Source organism: Lutjanus erythropterus, chromosome 23, assembly GCF_056507025.1.
Source record: "Lutjanus erythropterus isolate fLutEry1 chromosome 23, fLutEry1.hap2, whole genome shotgun sequence".
Classification (NCBI taxonomy): domain Eukaryota; kingdom Metazoa; phylum Chordata; class Actinopteri; order Lutjaniformes; family Lutjanidae; genus Lutjanus; species Lutjanus erythropterus.
In genome coordinates, this window is record NC_139339.1 from 2,284,348 (window position 1) to 2,303,723 (window position 19,376).

Here is a 19,376-nt window from a genome sequence, read left to right on the forward strand (position 1 = left end):
TCAAGTGGAAACGCCAGGCAGCCACACACAGACAGGAACCAAAGACACCGAGGCAGATCTCGTGGTCAGGGTTGGAAGGATGGTACGTTTATCAGGAGACCGACAAAGCAGGCAGATCAGAGGCTGGCAGGGTCAGAAACAGGGAATCAGTCTGAAGATGAACGCTAGAAAGTCTTCCATAGCAACAAAGAACAATCTGGCAGACTGACTGGACAGAGGAAGCTATACTGGCTTGATTGGAGATGAGCTGTAGTGTTGCTGGCAGGTGAGTGGAGTTGGGCTGTTGTGGTGGGAGCGGTAGGTAGGTAGAATGAAGCTGATGTGGGGTGAGGAGAGGGAGAGCAGGGGAACTGAGTGTGTGGAGCCATGACACTTCAGTCATGTTATGACTTTAGTCATGTGACTTTTGTCTTGTGGGTTGCTTTAGTGATGTCATGTGACACACATAACATAGTTACTGTAACCCCAAACATAGTCTTCTTCTAAACCCACCCAAGAAGGTCTTGTGCCTAAACTTACTCAGTGACCATAGTACGGCATTAACCACATGTCAAAAGCTTTCTGACAGCGTCAGATACAGGTGCTGTGTTGTTGTCCCTTATAAAGGACAGTGGACAATCTGAACGATAATTCATATGTTTTTTTACAAACACTACACTGACAGCTATAATTTTAATGAACAACTGAAATATCTGATATTTTTCTGCAATTTTTTCAACTTTTGTTCAAAGAGTTTTTCACACATCAGTCAAAACACTGTCATAAAATAGATTTTAAACTGACATTGTGTGGGCAAAAAAGTCATTAAGGTAAGGTAGGTGATTTAGTCCGGATCCTTGACCCAGATGTTAGGCTAGTGAGCTAGCTCTTAACCTATTATATCATACATATAATATTTGGTAATTTATCTCTGTATTTATTTATTTGTTTATTCATTTAGATTAATGATAATCAGGTTTGTTTTTAAAAGATGTGGTTCTTACTGACTTACTTAATCAGCAATATTTCAAACTAGACAAGGAGGCTCATTAAAGCAGTCAATGTTGGTGCAGCTTCATGTCTTGGTAAAATATCTCCGCTGACTCTGGCTCTGTTGATCACCTTGCTTTTATCTGTAGCATGCACACTTTGTCTTTTTGGGGTCAGACCAATGAGATTATTATTTCCACTACAGCAGTTCTGTTTCTCATAGATATTTATAGATATATAGTGCAGACCTGCAGCTGCACCAATACCAGAAGTATTTGAAACAGGAAGAGGAGGTTCTGACCTACGAGATATTTTAGTTGTATTTCAGTTTGTGGCTGTGACAGTCAGCAGCGAGACATCATGGACGTTACAGCTCTCTGCGTCAGACTGCGTGAGTACTGAGACTTTTTGTGACTCTATTACTCATCTGTCTTTTAAGCCAGCATGCAAATAACTACTATAGAACTACAGCCTGTTTGTCAACATAAAAATATCTCTTCATTTGTTCCTTCAGTGATAGATGTGTTAGTCCTGCTGGTTGCACAAGTTGACAACTGTTACCATGCCCAGAAAGTTGGTAAGTTGGACATGTGATATTCTTGAAAATTATCTTTCTGGCTGAGAATTGTTTTTCGAACTAAGTGCCACATTAATAACAACAGAAATTCCTTTAATGTGAGTCTGAGTCAGATCCTAACTGCTGATATTTGCCTTTTGTTTCAATCTTAGCAACTAATTAGTTTAAAAAAAGAGATTATATTATGTCACAGTGTAGCTTGTGCAAAGTGGAGCAGATATTGTAAGCATTGCTCTATGAAAACAGAGGCTCCTTACCAGTTTACCCTGCTCCTTTAGAAGCTGCTAAAACTACATGTAATACATTTTTAAGGATTTGTCTCAGTATCCTCTATCTGAGCTGATCGCTTTCTGTCTTTGTGTCTCTGTCTCAGATGCACATTTTCCTCGTATTTCTCCAAACAGACTGCAGTTCTTTGAGTATGAGACTGTCAGTGTAAACTGTGAAGAGTTCAGTAACTTGTCTGAATGGAGAGTGATGAGGAAGCTCAACAAAATAACCCCGACAAATTCTCAGAACTGGAGCTCATCAGCACCATCCTGCACCATTTATCCTACTTTTGAAAGACACAGTGGAGAATACTGGTGTGAAGACGCAGAGGGACAAACAAGTGCTGCTGTCAACATCACCTTCACTGGTATGTTTAGCAAATAATATATTCAACTTGACACAGTGATACAGTGAGCTAAACTAAGCGTTTAGAGAATGTCTACAGTTCACCAAGTTTCAACATTTTTTTGAGTTTTGAGATACATTCAGGGCTATAATAAAAAGTATACAGGGCCTTCATGTCTAGAGAGTCTAGAAGTCTAGAGTCTAGAGTCTAGAAGATACTAGAATAATTAGCTGTGGATTTAGGGTGGGCCGATGAGGAATGCCAATGTACAGGGTGTAGAATTTTGTGCTGCACCCTTGCATATACGTGATGTTTTCATAACATAAATGTTTTACATTAATTTCTTTTTATCACATTGTTCAGCTGGTCCTGTGTGCTAGTTGGGTGCCGTGGCTCTCTCCATAGGAAAACAAAGGGGAATCCAGCATTAAAGCACCTTAATAAGTCCTGTATAAATAAAGCAGTAATAGTAGTTACTAGGGGTGTAACGATTCACTCATGCATCCGATTCATTGGACTTGCGTTTAACATGAATTGGAAACCAGCACTCTTCATATGAAACAGAGCAGCAGATCATCTTACTGCAGAAATACTAATATTTTAAACAGTTTTAAAGTTTGTTCACAGATTCTCATTTAGGCTACAGGATCTCTTTTACACATGAGACTCACAATAAGATGTTAACACCATGCATTGTCTGCATTGTCTTGTACTACATCATAACTTACACATCTTGTTATCTTGTTCAGCTGGTTCTGTCATCCTTGATTTTCCTGCCCGTCCTGTGGTGGAGGGATACGATGTGATTCTTCACTGTAGAAACAAGAACACTCAGTCAAACCACATTACAGATTACTACAAAGATGGTGTCCATCTCGGGACCTTCTATGAAAGCATCATGACCATCCAAAATGTCTCCAAGTCTGATGAAGGACTCTACAGGTGCAGCATCTCTGGAGCTGGAGAATCACCGGAGAGCTGGCTGGCTGTATTAAATCAAACTAAAGCAGCCAGCAACAAGACTCATCCTTCCCACCACCACCACCACTCGACTGATCTCCTCTCCTTGCTGTGGATTGTTGTCAGTGTTTTATTGGTGGCTCTGGTGCTGTCGGTGATGGGACTACTTCTCTGCAGGAAATACAGAGGTACATCTTGTATTTATTACCTACACTGAAGTCGTAGGGATGATGGGTGTACAAAGCCCAGAGTTTTGACACAGGGATTTGCATCCAGTCTGTGGTTCAATTTAGACAACAAAAGCACTAAAAGGACAGGTTGTGGTTTTGGTTGAATATTAATACACTGCACAAGAGCTGTGAGTTCCTAAACATAACCATTAATATGCTGAATAATGTGTAATTTCTATGTGTGGACACTTTATTGCAAGATTGCATATTCCAGGCCAAAGCAAATTACATATGTTACCTGTGAACATTTTACGGATACATTCAGTATCAATATTCTGACTTGCTGTTCCGTGAACTTTTCTCATGTTTTCCTGTTAATATGATACATATAATTTCTAGCAGGCAAGAGTGACTATAAACAACACTAAATGACTGATATGATGATTGATACTGTACTACCTTCTTTATCATTTATAAAAACATACTTAAAACACCACTACTTTTCTAGTTTTTCTGTTGGTGACATTTTTTCCCTTTATGTCCTCCAGTACTGGTCTGTTTTTTGGCTGGAAAACCACCATCAGGATCACCTACACGTGTAGACCATTCAGGTGAGAAACACCAATCATCTACCATTGTACTGATATATTATTGTCAGCATGGAAGTTATTTTATGGAAGGAAGGTGGCCTTATAATTAGACTGTATTTCTCACAATTACCTTTTTGCAACCAGACATTCAAGCTTAGTGTCTTAATACCTTGTTATTGTTCAAGGGCAAAGATTGAATTTACGATAATGACCTGTATATGTCTCTCTACAACATTCATAATTAGCATCTTAAAGAAGCACTTGCTTCTTTTCTGACAGATGTTAGCCACACTGGATGTGATTCTTGAGATGGTCATTTCCACCATTCAGTCAGTCTGACACTTTGGCCCAGAGTGAAATATCTTGACGAGTACTGGATAGATTTCTATGAAATTTGGTACAAATATTCGTGGTCTTCAGAGGATGAATCCTTTACACTCATCACTCATCATTCCTGTAGTGTCAGCTTTGGGTTTGTTTATTATATTAAGATACCGTGTTAAAGAGTGAATACAATTCAATATTAACATGCTACCTTTTAGCATATTACATTAGCATACTAAAAGTTAGTTACCATGCTCATTTTTTGCATGTTAATGTGCTTTCCATTTACATATTAACATGCTAAACATGTATGTATATTAACATGCCATTGTAACATAATAAACAAACTGTGCTAATTGTTAGCATATTAACACTTAACTGCATGTTAACAAGCTCCAGTTACAGCCTCAGAGGACCACTGGCTTGGCTATAAACTCATTTTGTGCAATTCACTGAGTAGTTTTTCTGATAAATATAGCATGACTGCAAATGTCTGTTTTTCTTTTCTTCCTTTTGTATGTTTCATTCTCAGGTGAGGACGGTGTAGTTGATTCTCAACATGCTACATATGCTGTTGTCAAAAAACAAAGGAAGGAGAAAGGTATGATTTAATATTGTTTTTATTCATTTTATTATTAGTATTTTTTTTAGTTATACAATGCCATAGGAGCACATGTATACATGTACAGTCAACCCTTTTAATTATGATAAATCAGCTTGACAATGAAAAATCAAAACAGCATGTGAGAAACTGTCATTTTTGTTTCAGCATCAGCTGATGATAATACAGCTGATCCAGAAAATGTGACATATGCTGCTGTTCAACACAAAAGGAAGAAGAAAGGTAATGTATATTACTTCTCCTGTTTCCTGTTTGTGTTTACTTCCTTGCACAGTAAGGGGCCAGCACATGCTAAGGCCAGCATATTTTTAAATGTTTCCAATGAGAACGGCCCATATTTACATTCTGCTGCAAATACCTGCAGCATAACAAGACGAGACAACACTGTTTGGCATTTTTTGTCACCAAAAGTTGGAAAATGTTGGGTAAACTTTGGGTAAAACACTTTGCTCATCACTGTCACTTTTTACTCCTTAAACTGCGCTCACTCCAACTTCAGCTCTTAAATTGAATTATGGTACTCACTGAGACGCTTCCTCACCATCAAAATCTCATAAACGGGTCTGACCTCTCTCCCTGTGTGCTTCAGCCTTCCCTTTTTCCAGGTCATAATATCTGGGAAATCAGGTGCTTGCATAAATTAATGTTAATGAAGTGGATATTCTGTATCATAGCAAGCAGAGCATCACAGCTGAAAAAACTGCACGTTCTAATACCCATACTGCCATACTGTTTAGTATGCCAGAAAAAGTATGTTTAGTATGTCAGAATACATAGTATGTCAAATTCAGTATGCCAAAAATACCAGGATGTCCTACCGCATCCAGTCACGTTTTGCAGTGTGCAAGCCAGCATGCTTTGTGCTGGGTGTCTGATACCTTACAATGCAGCTGTATTCGCACAAGAGTTCATCTTGCCAGACTCCAAACTATTTGTTTGTGTCCACATCAGAGGTGGTGCAGCCAATCAGTGTCCTCAGAGGGACCACTGGCAGCTACGCGTGGGGTTTTAGATGTGTCAGCAGCTAGAGGTGTCCATGGCAGTGACTCGTCTCAAACAGGAGGAGGTTAGCATAGATTCTGTGATAGCATCAGTTATATCAGAACTGGAGAGTATTTCTTCATTGAAAAAGCAGCAAGGAATGGCACTGAGGGCTTTTATTGATGGAACAGATGGTTCTTCCTACTTCTGATCAGCTTCGGTTCGGTGAATTGATCTGATCGGTTAAAATTAGCCTGTGTTAGACATGACAGGTGGTTCATCCAATCACCTGCCAGGCGTCTTCTAGAAAGTGCCTGCCCTTTCCCAAACAGTTTCTATGGACAGCTTCCCAAATGGTTCTGTGTAACAAACCATCTGGCGTGTCAGGTTAAGGTGTATGACCAAGAGGGTCAAAAGTTCAAGGCGCAATGTTATGAGGAAGTAGTGTGTCCCAATTTTTATGCATACTACATGCAACAATACACACTTTGTAAAGGCAGCTACAATACATAAATACCTACATAAAGCAAAATAAAAAGTATGTCCAACATGGTTTGTCTTTAGTAATGTAAAATGCCGAATTATAACCAACACAATGTTGAGGTAAAAACTAAGTAATTAAAAATTGATTAGTATGTTTTGAATTTCAGAACTCTGTCTTGGAAACACTGGTTGTAAATTAGTGTCATAGTGCTGAGGAGTTATACATTAATACAATATTCTACTGATTATTCTATGTTAATAAGTTATTTTAGACATCTGTCTGCAAAAGAAGACAGTTTCCCTTCCCATACGTATGGTTGCAGGTGATATGTTTGTCATCTCAATGATAAACCACACGAGAAAGCCACAGACTGAAAGTAGCACAGTAGCCTTAATGTACTCACTAACAGTACAAGAGGTGAATTTCACATGAACACACCACACATTTAAAAATGATCTACAACTGTATGATCTGTGACCCCTGCTGCATTTAGTTTTTCTCTCACACTTCTTTGCTTAAATTTCTTTGAATATTGCTATTAAAAAAACAGACATGCAAACTATTGAACAACCTGAACAAACAGCACCAAATTATAAAGATGCTACATAAAAAGCACAATGGAAACTCTAATAGTAATAAAATAATTTCACTGCTTTACACATCAGTAAAATCTAAAAGTAAATTCTGAAGTTTATTTGTTTCCCAAACAGATCCAGATGTGTCCAGAGCAGGTACCAAGCCACGTTTACCAGAAGAGAGTGTCATCTATTCTTCAGTCTACAATAGGTAAGATTGAGGTTTATGTACTTGCCCACACAGCCACAAGGCATGAATGGCGTGTATTTTGCAGCCATCTCCTCCTCCTGTTGCAGTCATCAATTGGCACGCTGCAGTGAGGCTTTTTTTTCTTTGAAACAGTTTTCATATAGAACCATTTAAATCTACAATTAGTCCAATTAAATCTACTCCCAATATTTGGAGGTCTAAATAAAGGTGAATTTTAACAGCTATTATTCAATAAACTCTTGCATTGCATTACAGTTAAATGTTGGGCTATATGTTAAAGTTTTGTTAGATGCTTAAAGAGTCTGGCTCTACAGGCCGTTTCCCTCTAATTCCTCACCCAGCTCAGTACACTGAGTACTGACTGAGTGGGCATGTACTGTGCCTCTGGATGAGAGCACATCACTTCTCAGTCACTGTCACTCTGCAGACAATTAAATCATCCCTAAATCGGCCAACCCTATTACAGTTTGACTTTATTGTAGGTTGACATGATGACCTAGTGCAGGGCGTCTGTGCAACCTTTACTCTACAGAAGGCCAAAAAAGACAGAGAAAAAAAAATCTGTCTGTCTGGCTACAAATTCTCTATTTTCCTCTGAGACTTTCCTTTTATGGTTTTGGCATCCGTAGCTAGCTGAGGCAGGCTAAAGACTTGCCACTGGCAAAATTTGGAGCAAAAGGCCCAGAGGCATACAGTTGGAGAATCACTTTAGGGCTAAATGAAAATTAACATGTAAAATAAAATAACTGTTATTTCCATATATTTCTTTGTCTAAGCCACTGCAGAGGGCTCAGGAGCAGCAGCTTGCAGACTTCTGATCTAGTGCATACACTTTATTTACAGTGAAATATAACTGTGCTCACTCTGTTGTGGAGGCTTATTGAAAGAAGTCGTGTTTGGCAGTTCCACTGCTTTGCTTCAGACTAAAATATCTCAACAACTAGGCTACCAAATGAATCTACATGACATCTTGTACAAACAGTCATGGTGCCCAGACAATGAAACTTGTTAACTTTGGCCACGCCCTGATGCCACCACGAGGCTGACATTTTGGGTTTTCCAGATGAATTGATGTGAGATTTGTTACGATACATGATATATACATGTATGTAGGTATGTTTTAATGATTAAAAACCATGGTCATTTGAAGATTAAAAATCATCTAATAATTTGATTTATGACCAAATATTTGCTAAATGCATGACAATCCCATCAGCCTCAGCTGTACTTTGGTGGTGGTGAACATGATGAACGTCCCTGGCCAAACATGCCAAATAAGTGTTGATGTAACTTGCACGCTAATTTTCTCTGTTTTGTGTTTTGTACAGGTCACTTGCACTGGACTGAAGTACTGAGGAGATGGTCTGTTCAGTGCTATCATTTTGTATTTTAGTTTTAGTTAGCAAGGTTTTACTACCGTCATACTCAGTGATGTTACAGTAACCTTTTAATTTCTTACTTATTTTGAAGTTTGTAAAAAAAAAAAAATGTGTCCAAACAAGATATATGGAAAGATCTGTGAAAATGTCGGTAATGTGATTGTAAGTGTATTGTTACATTTAAAATCCAATGCAAACCACAAGTTTGGCTGTCTTTTCATTATCAACAAATTATTGTTAATCAAGGTCCATAAAACCAGCAGCACATTCACAGGCAGTAATAGCAAAAGGTTATAATGCAGTGGAGAGACTTTTGATGGTCTCCAGTCCATAGCATGTAGTACTTAGTACAACCTGGCACTTCAGTATATCTCCTCTCGAGTAAAACCGTAACTTTATTTTAAACAGTAACAGTCATACAACAGTCATTGTTTGGCTGTGTGTCACTCAGACACAAATTACAGGACATCACATCCAGAAACCAGTCTGATAGTATAAAATGTTTCAGTTCTTTAAAAAGTCAGCGGTTAAAGTCTGGTTTCAGTGTCGGTTCCTTACGGTCAGAGAATGAGGTCGTGTTTCTAGAGCAGAAAAAAATCACAGAGGGAGAAATTCACTGGCAAAGAGGAAGCACAGAGAACTTTCTAATCAAACAAAGGATTGTTAAGTGATTTACAGAAACAAAGACCCACATGCATAATTTTACCTTGATCATACAAGTCAGAGTCAGAGAAGGTGGATAAAAGAAACAAAAAAAAAACAATGGATTGAATATGACATTATATTGTATTGCATGGTGACTGAAAGCTCAGTCAAGATATTTTTTCGCTTATTCTCTTTACTTGTGCTGTAAATCAGAAATATAGTTGTTGTTTTTCTTTTTATAAAGCTCTTCTGATGTTGTATAATCCTTGTTCATAGATTATTCTATTCAGGGCCAGGCAAACTGATTGAAGAAAAATATGTCTGTAATTTAATTGTCCTAAGAACAGCAACAGAAGACCAATGTAAGCAAGTATTACGTGGCCTCTGTATGTTCATAATAAGACGGGGGAGCTTGTCATGCTAATATAATCAAAAATTGTGTATGAAGGCTGTATGTATAAACAGTCTCATCATTGCGACACACATATACATATTTCTTTTTGCAATATTTAACTGTTTATTTAACTTCTGTCATGTTTTCATGCATAATTTGAAATGTTCATTGATGGAACAATGTAGTCAAGCTGTTAACAGCTTTTGAAAATGCTTGTGTGGTTCAGTGTCCTCAAACTTTATCTGGAGTCTCTGGCTCAGTCACATCACCAATGTGTATTTTTAACTGAATTAATTATTTGACTGTAACAAACCACAAACCACATTGTTCTGTCTGCTCTGTTGTTCACACGTCTGAAGACGCTGTTCATAAGAACGGAGCTGCTGCAGGATTTAAATATACTCACTGTGGTCAACAACCAACGTGATGCTGTTTGACCTGAAGCAGCTTCAGTTTCCATCAACATATTAAACCACTAACATCCCACATATGACCCCTCGATGAGCCTGCAGGCGCAGTCACAGCAGTAAGCAAGACTTCAAAACACAAGGACATCCATTATAATTATACAACACAGGTTTGTACAACCAAAGTAAAGGTAGTTAAAGTACAACTTAATACAGCTGATTAGTGAAATTAAAAATGGAATAGGGTGAAAATATAAAACAAAATAGATACATATTTATGCACACATATACACCCTGAAAAATAATTATGTGGAGCATTTTTGAATTTGCATCAGGGTTCAACAAAGTCTCACATTAAAAGTTCAAAATCTGGGACAACTGTCCGTCAGTTGTGATTGTATTAGACCACAAAGAATCATTAAGTAAAAACACAGTCCTCTCCTTGTCCTGCACACTGCCTCCTCTCAGCACGAAGTTTGATCCACAACTCCGGTGCAGCAGCCTGATCCAGGACGCTGTGGAGCAGTCCCTCTGTTAGTCTCTGGTTTCCTGACTGGACATTACCCAAAAACCCACTCAGGACAGTTTCAAATATTTGCTAATACTTTCCTGTCAGTTTATCACTGGAACACCACCATTGTCTATGTAGTAATATCCTATTTATACCGATCATTACAAAATATTCAGAACTCATTTTCCCACATATATAAGAATGCACTTTTATTTTTCTATTTGTTTTTTTCTTTATTTGTTCTTTCACAACAGCCTTAAATGAAGGACCCTTTATGTAGTGCTGCCCCCTAATGTTAAAATGTTGATTGAAGTTATTGGCCTGCCCTCAGCAGAATATTACACAGTGTATGAACACCTCAGTGTGTGCCTCAGGTCCCATTTTTGCTAAAATATTATTTCTTTCAAAAAACCTTTTATTTTCATCCTTTTCTGTTATATGATTTTTTTTTTCTTCTCAGCGTCCTTCATTTTCTCATTCTCTGCTAGGAGTTGCTCTTTTTATATTTGTCAAGTTATATTGGTTTCTGTTAGCAAATACACACAGGAACCTTTTAAATTGAAGTATATATCTTATTTGTTTGATGCAGTACTGTTTTTGCATTAAGAGGGATGTTTTTGAATGGGAAAGGGCACAATTCACTGAAATATAAACATATATATTTTTGTATCACAATGCACATTGTGTACATAATTCTTACATTTCTTATTCTATATCTGTTTCTATTCTATTACAATACATATGTATAATGTTGGCATCTTACTGTTTGGGAAAACAAGCACATAACTTTACTGTATATATTCTGTTAACTATTATTGCCTTTTTTGTCTCTGTGTATATTTGGTAGATGGTATTTTCTCTTCTAATTGCACTATTGTTTTCTGTTCTTGAAAGGAGCATCCCCGTGGGGATCACTAAAATATTTTTGATTCTGATTCCAATTCAGAAATTCAATGAAGCATGGATTTTTCTTCTGAAGATATGTTATTTTGGACAGAAGTTAAAATTAATTAATTTGTAGCTTTCTGATTTTGTTTCGGAAGTAAGAAACAAGTCATCATGCTGATTGTGATAAAGCACATTTAGTAAAATTATACATCAGCTGTTTACAGAAACAGTGATTAAATCATGAATTTAGAAAATTATTTCTACCTGGAACATAGATCTGTGTCTCTCTGGTCTGATTGATGTCCTTCTGTTGGACTTTCTTTTTCTTTCTTTTTTTTTTTTTTCATTTGTCCTTAATTAAAAGAAAGAAAGAAAGAAAGAAAGAAAGAAGGAATAAGCACCTTTATTATGTGGCCTCTCCTGACTCAAACTTTACTCCAACCATAACTTTCTTCCTCTCACTCACTCCCTCATCTGTTCCATAACATAGATTGATATGTCTGTTGTTGGGTAGAAGCTCAGCACTGCCCCTAGAGGCCTGGAGCACTTCCACTGTAGGACTGGATATGCAGTGTTTTCTTTTTGCATTTGTTTTCCTATATGCAGCACACTTCTGTATATGCCGCGCTTTTGCGCTTGTCAGCCACCGTACTATCTTCATCAGCAGTTTGTTTTATAAAGTCGCCCAAAAACACAACTGGCATTTTGGATTTTTTTTCACCTGCAATTCCATTTTCACCACAGTTTAGTGGAGGCTTGTTGTTAATTACATCACCATTAAAATAATTTAAACCATCATGGTACCAACTGACATCGACACCAACCAGATGTGCCACCTACAAATGAACAGATTAAGATGAGAAGAGATCAAACAGGAGACTGTTACTGTGCAGAGTGACGGTTACACTGATGTGACCGACGTACTGCAGCTGCAGAAAAAAAAGCTTTGGTCCTCATTTGATCCTCAAAACTCGACTCAACAATTTCGGAGTGGGTGCGTCAAGGCCATTTTTTGGTCACTAAGCTTGGCATTTTTTTCATTAATAGCCATTCACTGTATTTACATTCTGTATTTACCTTGTTATTTGATAGCATCCATTGTTAGTGGCAGGGTCTGCCAGTCCCACACTGGATTCAAATTGCTGTCTTACTCAGGATTAACAGAAAACATCACGACATAAAGTGCAGAGTTACTGTAATTGAATCTCATTTATATCAGCCTCATTTTTTACTGTTCACTGTATTAGAGCTGTATCAGAGCTGCCTAAAGTCAATGCTAATGCTAACCCAACTGTTCATAGTGATGCTGCTTCACATTAAAAGCATCACATCACACTATCATGAAGCTCTGAAAGGAAACATATTGAACCACTCTTCCTGTTATCATGATGTCCAGGAAACACAGCACTTTCACAAAGTAGACTGGGATTTCTGTCCCCATGTGTCATCTTACTGTAGTGACATCACATAATGTAGGTATTGTAACCTCAACATGGCCTTATCCTAATCCTAGTTTTTGTGCCTAAATCTACCCAAACTATGACCATTTCACAACAATTACATGTTACCTTGTGCACCAATATAAGACACAGAGGAGCATGACAAAATGGCAAAATGACAAATGACAAAAAAATCTCCTGCGTTCATTGGAAAAAGGGAAATGCCATTTCCCTTGCATCACTCTGATTATAACTCAAATTTTATCTCACGCTTCACACTTGTGTTTTTGTCTCTGCATCACGTAACTCAAACCTGCTGCTGCAACAACGCCTAAAATAAGCTCCACAGGAAGGGGAGGTTCTCACCTACATTTCACCGCGTCTCTATTACTGTCTGATGCTCAGACGGTCAGCAGCAAGACACCATGGAGGTCACAGCTCTCTGCATCAGACTGTGTGAGTACTGAGTCGATTTCAAGTAATACATAAACTGAATTTTGAGTTTTGTGAAATTTTGTTTTATTAGCAACATACATTTTGGCAGTGATAGATAGGTCTTTGTTGGTGCTGCTTTTGAAAAATTATTTTAAAGTTAGAGCCCTAATAAAATACTCTATACTATACTATACTTGTTAATATACTGAATTGGTGTAACTAAACACAACAGTAAAAAACAAGTTTCCAACACAAATTAATATCTATGTCTCATGCTCAGCCTTCTGTCTTTGTCTCTCCAGTGATCAATCTGTTGATGATGCTGGTTGCACAAGTTGAAAACAGTTATTCTGCTAAAAAAGATGGTAAGGAGTACTGATGTTGTAAAACTTAAGCTTGAAATGTGAATATATGTCTTTTTCAGTCTCACACATGTCTACTGAAAAAAATGTTCCTATTTTAATCTGTAAAGTTGTTTACACAGGCAACATAATGGCTCACATTTTAATCGTAATATAGGCAAAGAAACACAACCAGGTGTTTAAGTCTATTTTCCTCCATGTACGTGCAGAGCTACAGTGATTGTGTGTTGGGTTCTATGTGCTGCCAAAACGTGCATAACCAGCTAGAGGTCTTTGAGTGTTTGCGCCCAAACTTAAACTTACTCTTGTAACAACAGATACTTCAGTCTCTTTTTCTCTCTTACTTTACAACAAAGTGATTAATTTAAATGCTGCTGAACATGCAAAAATTAGAATGGCAATGCACAAGTGCAAATTAAAAAACATTTGCATTAATGAGGTTTGCGTCGTCTGGAGGCTGGAATTTTGTGATCTGGTTTGTTGTTTCTTCTTCTTTTTAATTGCTACATCATATTGGATTTATTGTGATGTTTGAGGTGATTATTGAGATTCATAGCGTTGCCTTGTGATGATGCCACAGCATTGCTTGAAATAATGACCCTGAGTACATCTTAGTTGGCTTTAAACCTGAAAACTCCTTCCTGATTGTTCGACATGTAAGGGACTAGACCGACAGTGGAACGCTGTGAATCAGGAAGAGAAATGAGAGAGATTGATTGAGTTGCATGCATAAATGTTGAATCAATAGCAAGTTTTGCTTTGCATTGTTTAAGTGTAAGTTATAGAGCAACTGAGATTATTCCAGAGCAAATAAATAAACACACATGAAGCATGGCAGGGGATTAGGAGTGAGTTAATCTTTGTCATTTCAAAATGAGATTACGTTGATGTATGAATCAAGGTTGTGATTTTTTACTAATTTTAAATTTATCCTTTGTTTTTACTTGTGTTTCATGACTACCTCACATTTTTTTTCTCAGGTGCAGCTTTTCCTCGTGTTGACCCAAACAGACTGCAGTTTTATGAATACGAGTCCATCTCTGTTCATTGTGAGTTTAATGGCTCAGCTGAATGGACAGTGATGAGGACACTCCAGGAAACAGCTCCAACAAACACTTCATATTGGGTGACATCAGCAGGATCTGGCACCATTAAACCAGCCTTTTCATCAGACAGTGGAGAATACTGGTGTGAAGATGGAGACAGGCAGAGAAGCAATGCTGTCAACATTACTGTCACTGGTATGTTTTGCTCGCAGTTTAAGATATATTCCAGTTTATTTTAGAGTCAGAAATCTGGTCCATGAAATCATAACATATATGGAAATATTTCTTACTCATTGTTCAGCTGGTTCTGTAGTCTTGGAGAGTCCTGTTCTGCCGGTGATTGAGGGAGACAATGTGACTCTGCACTGCAACAACAAGAGAAGTTCTGCCGACTCCATCGCTGATTTCTATAAAGATGACGTCCGTATCTGGATTGCCTATGGAGGAATCATGACTATCTACAATGTTTCCTCATCAGATGAAGGCCTTTATAAGTGTAACATCTCTGGAGCTGGAGAATCACCAGAGAGCTGGTTGGCTGTCAGAGGTGAGACAGAATAGTGTTTAAAAATGAAGTATAACTTACAGGAATTGTTTTGTGCATTGTAGACAATGGTTTCAAATGTGTTAAGGTCAAGTTGTGTTGTTCAGAAGGTCATGTGGCCCTTGATAAAATATAAGTGTGTTTAGTACTGAAACATGTTGGCTTGAATGGCTGAAATATATTTAATATCATGCTTTACATTGTCCTCAAATTAGGATCAAAACACTGCAGCAAAAAGGTAAAATATGAAGCTTCAGAGCCTCATGAAGAAGCTCCTCATCCTCCGTCCATTGATCTCACGCTGCTTGTACTGCTGGTCCTGCCGCTGTTGGTGTTGGGAATACTACACTACAGAAAACACATAAGTACAGAAGACAAAACTGAAGGAAACACCAGCAAAGGTTTGTTTGTTCACTGCTGCACTAACTGATGTTTAAGGTCCTTGAGTTAAGTGCAGGGGGAAAGTTATAGTTCTAATTTCATTACTTTATGTAGGTTATGTTGGCAACATCATGGATGTCAAACTAATGTAATAATGTATATTTAAATTTAAAGGTGTCACATCTGCTTCAACTTATTTGCAGAAAATAAGAAAGCTTAAATAAATCCTCTTACTCACCCACTATGGATGGCAATGTCAGTGTGTCTGGAAGTTAGTCAACCACTTTGGGCCAGACTGAAATATCTCAACAGCTATGGGCTGGATAGCCATGTAATTTTGTACAGACATATATAGTTTCCAGAGAACAAATCCTAATGGCTTTGTCGATCCCATGACTTTTCCTCTAGTGCTAACATTAGGTTGCCATCTGTATTTTTTAGTATAAAATACCTATCTATATGTAACAGCTGTTGGATAGATTACCATGAAATTTGCTACACACATTTGTGTCCTTATCTTGATAAAGTGTAATTATTTTTATGATTTCCTAACCTCTCATCTATCTCCAGCATCAGGTCAGAATATAAATGTGTTCAGTAGTTTGGTTTATGAACAAATACTTGGAAAACTCAGCCTCAGCTGTGCTCTGTGTTTAGAGCTGATAATCAGCAAATGTTAACATGCTAATGTGATGAACTATGATGGTGAACATCGTAAACATTACACATTATTTGCCTCAGCATGTTAGCATTGTGACTATACAAGATAGACAGACAGACAGACAGACAGACAGACAACAGGCTGACATCATTTCCTTTCTTTTCAAACAGAACCAACAGTGTTTGAAGGAAGTACCATGCAATATCTACCAGAGGACAGCGCTGTCTATTCTACAGTTTACTACACTGTAGGTAAGAGACTGACACATCATCTGTTTCCTCAAATATTTTAGTAATTACTGTATTTATGGCCATCCTGCACCACTGAAGAAGTGAATTTATTTGCAGTTGGACATGAGGTCTGAACTGGTCACACAATTGAGAAGCTATGTACACATTGTCAGTTCAACTCCTTGGATCTTTTTTAGATTAATCTTTTTTCAGGTTGTACCAGATATAAATAAAGATAAGGTCAAATAACTTTCTGTGAGCAGCTTTTTTCTCAGTATTTGTATTTACTTGCAGATGACATGTCTTACAGGCCACAGAAAGCAGACACCTGAAGGACAGAGGAAGTAATAGTCACATTCAGTGATGTTTCAGTGACCCAGTACAGTCTTTTTTTTTTTTCATGTTGTAAACATGTTTTGATTCAAATGTCATTTTGCATCACCTCATGTATTAATTGTCTTCCCATTGCTACTCCAGTATTTTAATGAACTGAGTTGTGATGTAAATTACATTTTTATTGACATTGACATTGACATTTTATAAATCCAGTATCAGCAAATGTCAGCAGTATATTTAGACTGAGAGCTAGTTTTGACAAAGTTAATGCTGTACTCAGTTATTGTTGTAATATGTTTGTATCCTCAGTATTTCCATTAGATAGCAGAAAATGTTTCCCATAGAAAAAGGTAAGCTAATGGAAGGTGGCTAAAACATTAAAGTGAGGTTACAACACGTTCTCATCCCGGCTCTTGGGTTCCCCCCTCACTCTGTCATATTGATGCACAAGGTGCCCTTTAACAGGTGAACTATATCCTGCCAAAAAGCACTTTTAACACACGGTAAACATAATGCATGTTAAGTTTAGACTCCGAAACTACTTGGGCACGTTTAGTAAAAGACAAGAATCGATAATTGAGGACAGTTGAATTCCATATTATTACTGAAACTGAGGAATAAATAAAGCTATTTGTAGATCTTGTACATGTAAGAGGCATTGTTATGTGTAAGGTGGATGGAAACACACTTGATGGCAGTTGACCTCCACTGACAATTGTACAATGTAATGTAGATAAGCTGTTTACAACATATGAGAAGAGTTGAATGTTAGCTTCTCAGTGTTAAACTTGAAGCTTTTTTTAGGTCACAAGAGTGTAAGAGTGAGAAGTTAAAACAGTTAAACCACATTGTTCTGTCTGCTCTGCTTTTCTCACGGCTGAAGAGGCTGCTTATAAAAATGGTGCTGCTGCAGATTTTAAAAGCGCTCACTGTGGTCAGCAACCAACATGGTGACAGTTTGACTTGAAGCAGACACACCAAGTTTCCATTAGCATATTAAACCACTGACATCCTGCACGTGGTCCCTCACTACCTTTAGATAGTGAATTAATCTTAAAGCACAGATATACTGTGTATCTTGTGCAGCTCCACTGTCATACCAGAAATGACACAAGATACACAGAGTTTGTTGAAGTATTCATTGCATCAAATTTAAAAGCTTGTGTTTGCGGTGGTTATCATGAAGCAGACAGATCCAACTGCAACAAACAAACTTACCCCAGTGATATCATACTGAAAAACATAAAGTATCACAATTAATTACAGTAGGAGAATTGTGTTACTTGCAGAGTTATCACATTTAAACATCACATCAGTTTGGTTGTGAACTTTCTGTTAAATTTATGTCACTTAATTTATGAATGTTTGCCCCAGATTGTGTCACACTGAGAACTCATTGGGCCCTGTCTTACACCCAGTGGTGCCAGTGATGCAGGTGGCATTGCTATCTTACATCAGTTGTCATTATTTGCCACGTTATCATGTTTGCAAGATAGCAAATTAACTTGTGCCCAGTCTGTGTGCCCATGGGCAGGATGTCTAAAAAATGAAAGTGTCACCAGGTGTTTTTGATATCTTGTGTGCAGTGCATTATAGTTAAAACAACTGACCACAGACCTACTAAAGTATGGTCAAAGCACAAGATAGCAAGATACTTTTGCTGAGGCGCACATAAACATCTCGACAATCACAAGACATCTTTCATTTATGCTCATTTTATGTTTATTAACTTTTTTCACACAAAGAGTATGGATTTGTAAAGTGTTCTGTCAGAAATAAAAGTAAATATTGAAATAATCAGTGTGTGTGTGTGTGTGTCTAAAAGTATTCTCTGAAATAGACATGGAGGATAGAGAAGGAAGAGGATATGGAGAACAGGTAGGCCGGAGGAGGGGATGCATCAGTGAGCCTTCCCAGACTGGTCACGATGCATCTGAGCGGCTGAAGCTGCACCTCGATCCGGCGTAGGTGGGTGTCTGGTCGGACTGAGGTGCAGCTTCAGCTGCTCAGACGCATCGCAGCCAGTCTGGGAAGGCTGCCCCCTGCCTGCCACTGTCTGACTGACTCCTCCTTCATGATTTCCAGCCAGGGGAGCTGCATTATCATGATGATGATATTAATAAATTATAAAATACAACAAAATTTCAAGGTGCTTCAGTGTAAAAAATAAGCAGTTACGTATCTACATGACATTTATTGTGTTATTTTTTACAGGCATTAATGTAAAATTTAAAAACTATTTACATGTGAAACCTGCTTTGGCGGCGCCCTGCATATATTGTGCATTCTCTCACTTTCACTTCTCAAACCAGGAGATCTGTTTTCTCACTTGAAAATCTTTTCTCTTTGTTTACTCCCGGATATTCAGCTGTCATGCAAACTCATGAATTAATCAGGTCAGGTACGCAGCTGATTGGTGTGTCCCGCTTGTCACTGTGGGCACAGAGGGCAGGACAGGGCAGAATACCTGTGGGTCCCTGGCATATGATGACAAAGGTGGATTTGGACTCTCCTTGAATAAATTAGAACCTTTGCACCTTGCGCTTTGAACCACGTGTTATATCAATGTGAGATAGGGCTGTTTATATCTGTTTTATGGTTTCACTCTTTTGTTGCATGCCCGCTGCCACGCCACACTT

At 37.9% G+C, this 19,376-nt stretch overlaps 2 protein-coding genes across 2 annotated transcripts in view; both read left to right on the forward strand.

Moving 5' to 3' along the window:
* The window catches only part of LOC146305283 (uncharacterized), a 78,898-nt gene that overhangs the window by 32,801 nt on the left and 26,721 nt on the right, over positions 1-19,376 (forward strand). The window lies entirely within an intron of this gene.
* Positions 946-16,733, forward strand: LOC146305287 (uncharacterized). Its single transcript, XM_084713073.1, has 14 exons — positions 946-2,183; positions 2,912-3,310; positions 3,841-3,903; positions 4,739-4,807; positions 4,976-5,050; positions 7,004-7,079; positions 10,373-10,437; positions 13,148-13,198; positions 13,480-13,542; positions 14,520-14,780; positions 14,887-15,132; positions 15,345-15,530; positions 16,342-16,422; positions 16,696-16,733. The coding sequence occupies exons 1-14, from the start codon at positions 2,024-2,026 to the stop codon at positions 16,731-16,733; spliced, it is 1,833 nt and encodes a 610-aa protein (XP_084569199.1). The 5' UTR covers positions 946-2,023.

Excerpts from the sequence above, each read along its gene's own strand:
- LOC146305287 (XM_084713073.1), top strand. The coding sequence starts at position 2,024 with ATGAGGAAGCTCAACAAAATAACCCCGACAAATTCTCAGAACTGGAGC. Across the intron at positions 13,543-14,519 it reads TTATTCTGCTAAAAAAGATG|GTGCAGCTTTTCCTCGTGTT; the intron begins GTAAGGAGTACT and ends TTTTTTTCTCAG. Across the intron at positions 16,423-16,695 it reads TACAGTTTACTACACTGTAG|ATGACATGTCTTACAGGCCA; the intron begins GTAAGAGACTGA and ends ATTTACTTGCAG.